The sequence below is a fragment of the Diachasma alloeum genome, unplaced genomic scaffold (genome assembly GCF_001412515.2).
Source record: "Diachasma alloeum isolate Michigan unplaced genomic scaffold, Dall2.0 Dall_scaffold_00407, whole genome shotgun sequence".
NCBI lineage: Eukaryota > Metazoa > Arthropoda > Insecta > Hymenoptera > Braconidae > Diachasma > Diachasma alloeum.
The window spans coordinates 246,195-253,443 of NW_021680546.1; the positions used below are offsets into that span (position 1 = coordinate 246,195).

Below are 7,249 nucleotides of genomic sequence, written 5' to 3' on the forward strand. Positions count from 1 at the left end.
GATGGTGAACAAGAAAGAATTCATCACTATACATGGATCTCGAATTTATCTCGTTTAATTGGTACACAAATTTCAAAAGTTGAAAATAACACACTCATATGTGACAGGTGATTGTGTATCAATCAACAAGTGTCGAATGATTTTTCCCCATAGTGCTGAAAAAATTTTGAAATTTCAAAATTTCAAAAACCAACTGAATGTTCCCTATGTTGTGTATGCTGATACTGAGTGTCTATTGAAAAAAGTATCCTATGACAATGATCGAAACACTAAAATACACCAAAATCATGTGCCGTTCAGTGTTGCATTTTATGTGAAATGTAGTTATGATGACTCAAAATCGGAACTTTTTATTTATCGTGGGAAAGACTGCATACAGTGGTTCATTGAGCAGTTACGTCTTTTAGCGATAAAAGTCGATTCTGAATTACAGCGAAATGAGCCGATGAACTTGACTTTAGAAATGGAGCGAGCATTTAATGCAGCTAAAAATTGTTCTGTTTGTGGCAGAGCATTCACCGAAAAAGCAGTGAAGCATCGTGATCATTGCCACTTGTCGGGCAAATATCGTAGTGCTGCTCATCCTGGTTGTAATCTGAATTACACGGAATCGTGTGTAATCCCAGTAGTTTTTCACAATTTGTCAGGTTATGACTCACATTTTTTTTATTAAATCTCTTGTGAAACAATTCCAAGGCGCAATGATATTACTCTCAATTAATAAAGAAAAATACGTTTCCTTCACGAAATCGGTCAAATCGGCCAGAGTCCACTTGAAATTCATTGACTCATTCCATTTTATGGCAACCAGTATTGATAAACTTTCGTCATATTTAGAGGAAAAAAAGAGAATCACAGCCAGTCATTACCCCCAGAAACGACAATTCGAACTCGTTACACACAAAGGACTTTACTCATACGAATACTTAGATACATGGGGGAAATTAAGTGAACGCCAATTACTTCGAAAAGAAGACTTTTATTCTCGATTGAATGATGAGAATATATCAGATAAACATTACAATCATGCATGTGATGTATGGAGAAATTTCGACATCAAGACACTCGGTGAATACGCGGATTTATATCTGAAAACTGACGTCTTGTTGCTGGCCGATATTTTCGAGAATTTTCGATGGAGTTGTTTCGCCTCATACAACTTGGATCCCCTTCATTATTATACAGCGCCAGGGCTGGCATTTGATGCAATGTTAAAAATCACTGGAGTTCAATTTCAATTATTCCAAGACCCTGAGATGCTCCTTTTCATTGAGAAAGGCATTAGAGGGGGACTGTCGCGGTGTTCAAACCGATATGGAAGGGCAAATAACCACTACATGGGAGCTGATGAGTATAACTCTGAAGAAGAAAAATCGTATTTGATGTATCTGGATGTAAACAACTTATATGGAGCAGCAATGAGTCATCATTTGCCGAATGGGAACTTCTGTTGGCTGAAAGATTGGTCATCACTCAACGTCCTGAAGATGCCAGATGACTCAGAGACTGGATACATCCTGGAGATTGACCTGAAGTACCCACAGGAATTGCATGAAGAGCATAAAGATTTACCATTGTGCCCAGAGCATATAATCCCCCCCAAACGGTCAATGAAAGTTACCAAAATTATTGACGACGTTAAACTAAAAAAAAAATTACGTTATTCATTATACGAATTTAAAACATTATTGTAGTTTGGGCTTGAAAATTACTAGAATTCCTAGAATCGTGAAGTTCTCTCAGAGCTTATGGTTAAAAAAATATTTGATTTAAATACCAATTACCGGAAAAATTCCCAGAATGACTTTGAAATTTTTTTTTATAAATTAATGAATAATGCGGATTTTGGAAAAAGAATGGAGAACGTTAGAAAACATCTGGATGTAAAACTAGTTTCAAATTGGGAGGGACGATGGGGTGCTGAGAGTTGGATATCGAAATCCAACTTTCATAGCAGTATCATCTTTGATAAGGATTTGGTAATAATTCAAATGAGTCGTACAAAAATTAAATTTAATAAGCTAATATACGTAGGTTTCAGTATTCTAGACATTTCTAAAACATACATTTACGATTTTCACTATAATTATGTAAAAAATACTTTTAAGGATAGAGCAAAATTATTGTACACAGACACGGATAGTCTTATTTATCATTTTAAAGTAGAGGATATTTATGAAATTATGAAAAATGATATCGATAAATTCGACACTTCAGATTATCCAATAAATAATGTATATAACATACCTCTAAAGAATAAGAAGAAATTAGGTTTAATGAAAGACGAGAATCATGGTAAAGTCATGAGTGAGTTCGTGGGGCTTCTAGGGAAAATGTACAGTTTTAAAGTGTCTGGTGAAGATCGGCAAAAATCGCGGGCCAAAGGAGTGAAAAAATCAACGTTGAAGCGTATCACATTTGACGACTATAAAACCTGCTTGGACCAGCATAAAAATATTCGGATGTCGCAAAATATGATCAGATCCTTCAAACATGATTTGTTCACAATTAATCAAACAAAACTAGCTCTGAGTTGGCACGATGATAAGCGCATTCTCCTGCCAAATACGACAGATACTTTGCCTTACGGATTTAAAAACAGTGATATTGTAAATAACTTGTAAAGGAGAAAAGGTGAGAAAACAAAAATTTAAAAAGTTTTTTTTTTCAAAAAACAAATTTCTTTATTCAATGAAATTCCTCATACATGTGTCTCCTTAATCCACCCAACGATTACATTACTAGCTCCATCTTCTTTTGTTACTAGAAAAAAATAATAGTGCAACAAGCCAAATAACAAATATTCCCAGTGCTGTTGCTAAAAATAATATAGTAACGGATGATTGCTCATCTTTTTTACACTCATATAAAAACTCATCTAGTTGTACCTAATATTGTAGGAGGAGTTCAACTATTTTTGCACCATCTGTGTAACATTGAGATTTCTAGCAGTGATATATTCCGCTGATATCTCTACAAATGGTTGATATCCAATCATGGTTGCATATGATGTATAAGTCTCACACCGTGTCTTGATTTGAAGAATTCCTGTGCCTGAGATATTCATTGCATCTCTCCACTCTCCTTCACATGAAAAATTCACGTCCTCTCTCTCGGGCACTGAGTATATCCACCCCTTTTCAGTTTGCTTCCAATATGACGCAAAGGTAGAACTCAGCTTCATACTACAATTAGCAAGAGGTGAAATTTGTCTGCCAGTCATAAACATTGCAGCCTCACAAATTGGTTGAGAAGTAGCATCATAGAATGGGTACTTCAGTTTACAAATATACTGATGATCATCTGTGGTCAAGCATTCGGCAATATCTTTAGAGTGTGCCAAGGTATAATGATAGTGGCTAAGCAGCAGATAGTCGCCCCGAGGTTGAATGTACGCTGACCCTTGGCGGTTGCTGAACACTTGAACCGTAGGATATGGATACATTTTGTACAATTCCTATGTCTTTGAGTTTAACAGTAGGATTTTCAATATTACATCTAATTTCCCATCATCAAATCCAATCTTTACATTCAATTTTTCTAGTAAATCATCAGAACGTGGTTGTTCAATCGACAGAGGGAGAACCAATAACTGATTCCGTCTCATTGCAATGATATTATTGACAACACTTTCCAGTTTTGCATAAGTGAATAATTCAAAATGAATGACTTCTGCATTTGCAGAATGTATGGGATCAATTATCATTTCCAGAGAATACATGTACATATCCAGCTCGATTTCCAAACGTTTCGCCCAATATCGGATACTATTGAGCATTCGATGATGAAGCAATGATGGGAATTTGCCCTCTTTTTATGGCTCTTTGATTAATTTGACAACCTTCAAAAAATCTTCAACACAGGTTTCATTTTTATATTTCTCAATTGATCGAGCTGATCATGTAGGTGATGTAATCCTATTTGAGCCATCTGCCTGTGACAATCATTGATCGTTCGATTCAATATCTTCTCATAGTTGAGTTGGATTTTATTCCATGATCCGAAAAGAGTTTCTGAGATATTTCCAACATATCCAGAAGGTAGACATGTAGGATCAAAATCATGTGGAACAGGATTATTTAGTTTAAAACGATAAATGAAAATATATTTAAAACAAAGAAAATGAATTGATACAAAATGAACTAACACACCGTAAAATGAGCTAAGTCGCTCTACATCCTCTCTCAACACCCGCACGATCACAACTGACTCACTCCTCATTCTCTCATCCAGGCAAACACTCATTTTCTCTTTATTCCCAAATATTCCTTTTCACTAACACTCACTCTCACTCAATGCATTCATTATCCTAAAAGTGACCTAACACATCGTCACACAGGCCACCCTCACTCAACCAAGAAAATCTTCCAAACCTAAACACGACCGCCATAAAACTGTCACACAACGCACACGCTCTTCATCTCACACATTCCTTGACCAAACCTAGAACACTGGAACAACGCAATATTCTCTAAAACCTCAATGTTCCTAATGTTTGGTCTGAAAAGAAATCTTATTTAAAATAACTGGCGACACAGCGCCGTCACACCACTTCACTTTGAAAGAAATCTTTATCTCCTTCATTTCCACAAGTAAAAACTAAACCACCAATTCCACAACCTGCCATCCTGCACTGATATCGCCCTCGATATCACGATTTACTTCCTGGCATTTTCCTCAACAGCATTGTCGTCGTCATCAGTGAACCACTCGTCGTAATCCTTGTTTGCCTTAACCCAAGGTTTCATAAAATCGGCTGCAGAGCTCGTGCGATTGGGACCCTCGTGGTCACCAACCTTTTCCACCACATAGCAGTTGTTTCGCATGACCGTAACAACTTTGTACGGACCCAAAAACTTAGGGTACAGCTTGAGACCACCTCCAAACTGTGTTCGTTGAATGGCGACTAAATCACCAACTGCGTAGTTCTCGGCCGGTTTTCTTTAACGGTTGAATGTCCTCTTATACTCTTCTTGGATTTTCAGAATTTTGTGACTCGCTTCATCACGGAGATTTGTGCGTTTCTCCTCGAATAATTTGATGAATTCGTCCTCTACCAATTGTCTTAATTGTTGATCTTCTTTCAACTTCATTGTTTCACCAATCAAGAGTTCGAAAGGTGTCTTCTTGGTACTCCTACTGACAGTAGAATTCATAAACTGTTGCACGTGACCCACGTGTTTCCACCACTTCATCGGATTTTCTGCTGACAACTTTGATAAAATTGGAATGATCACACGGTTCATTCTCTCCACTTGACCATTCGCCCGTGGTACACTTATTGTAATTCGAACATGTTCAATGTTCTCTATTTTGTAATATTCGTCGAATGCGTTCGCCGTAAATACAGTACCTCGATCAGAAATAACACGCCTGGGATTTCCAAAAGTCACTGCCTGTAGCTTGAGCTTGTTTATTGTTTCCTCTGCTATGGTCGATTTTGTAGGATAGAGCCATACAAATTTAGTATGCTTTTGTTGTGTATTAATCAAGTTAATAACACTGATGTTTAATAATATGAGATTTATTCTCTATTGGACATTATTAAGTTATATTTAGTTGGATACGGTTTGATAATAATAACAATGGTCAGTCGTCGCGCCCGGTGGTCATCTCTGGAGGTGTTAACTCAGTACTGTGTATCGATAATCTGTATTATCGGTAGGTAAATTAGATCACGTATGTGACATCTCTCCCCTTGTGGATGTGTTTTTCCTCCCCGGGTCGTTTGTTTTCCTTTTTTCTAGAGAAGATCTTCGACAATGCTTGAGTCCAGTATGCTGTCTCTATAACGGTTTCTACCATTCCCAACGCATTGGCGTCTTGGTCTTTTTCGTCTTTGGTTGTGTGCTTGCTCTTCATCTTCCTGTCCTTCGTCTGCTTCCCCCTCGCTGGAGATGTTATCAGGGAGAGGGTCTTGCTGTTCAGGTTCGTTGATAATTTCCACTTCACCTTGAGATTCATCGGAGTCCTCCTGCTCTGTGTCCGGCTCAGGATCACCGTTCTTTTTCTCCTCGGTGTAGAATTGAGTGTTGATGGTTTTCTTTTTGTGTTTTCTCTCAGTTGTGTCGGGTGTTTCGTCTTGCTCTCTCGGAAACTGAACGAGCTGATTGATTTCTCGTTTGTGAATCAGTCCTATTTCTCTCTCTTTTACGAGATAGTTTCGGTTGCTCAGTGCCTCCTGCACTGTTGCTACTATCCATGTTGGTCCTGCTGCTCGGTAATTCCTCATTCTAACTTTATCCCCGGGGTGAAGTCTCCGTATTTTTACTGAGTCGTACCCCTTGTTGGTTTCATGTTCGTGGTTTGGGGGGAGTTTGTCTAGTGCTGTACGTAGTTTTCTTCCCATCATGAGCTCTGCTGGTGAGGCTCCGGTGGATGTGGATGGTATACTGTGTTGTTTAAGCAATATACGAGCTAGCTTGAGTTCCCAATCGCCTTCATTCAATTTTTTTAATGAGCGTTTTGCTGTATGGACCATTCTCTCTGCCTGGCCGTTTGCTTGTGGGTTATACGGTGCGATGTACATGGCTTTGATCCCATTTCTCTGGTAGAAGGCTTTTATTTCCTCAGATATGAAGGCTGTTCCATTATCTGACACGATAGTGTCTGGAATGCCAAATGTTGCGAAGAGTGCTCGCAGTACTTTGATTACATTAAGAGAATTTGGTGAACTCACCCGTTTGACCTCCAGACATTTCGTAGTTGAGTCCACGACTATCAGGAATGTCTGTCCTGCCATAGGCCCAGCAAAGTCGACGTGTGAGCGAGTCCATGGTTTATCTGGTGCTACCCATGGTTGTGTGGGTGTCTTTGCTGGGGCTGATAGTACTTCCATGCATTCTTGGCAATTTTTCACCATTGTTTCGATGTCCTTATCGATTCCTGGCCACCAAACGTAGGATCGTGCTGCTGCTTTTGTTCCACAGATTCCAGGATGATTGGCGTGTAAATATTTAAGCATTTGTTTACGTTGAGTGGTCGGTATGACGACTCGGTGTCCCCAGATGATGCACTCTTTGTAAATCGATAACTCCATTCTTTTTTTGAAGAAGTGTGTGTATTGAGGTGGAATCTTGCCTGGCCAACCCCGTTGGAGCCATGTCTTCACTTGCCTCAAGGTTTCTTCCTTCTTTGTTTCCTCAGCAATTTCTCGGCATTCTGGAATTTGCACTTATCAGGTGAGTGATTACCATTCCCACAGCGGAAGCAAGTTTTTTTTATAGTTATTCACTTCCCTTCGTGAGCT

The 7,249-nt window shown here is 38.7% G+C and overlaps 1 protein-coding gene across 1 annotated transcript; it reads right to left on the bottom strand.

The window, feature by feature from the left end:
- Positions 1 to 5,743: 5,743 nt before the first annotated feature.
- Positions 5,744 to 7,039, bottom strand: LOC107042061 (uncharacterized protein K02A2.6-like). Its single transcript, XM_015262932.1, has one exon. It carries the CDS (start codon positions 7,037 to 7,039, stop codon positions 5,744 to 5,746), a length of 1,296 nt encoding a protein of 431 aa, XP_015118418.1.
- Between the last annotated feature and the right edge of the window lie 210 nt (positions 7,040 to 7,249).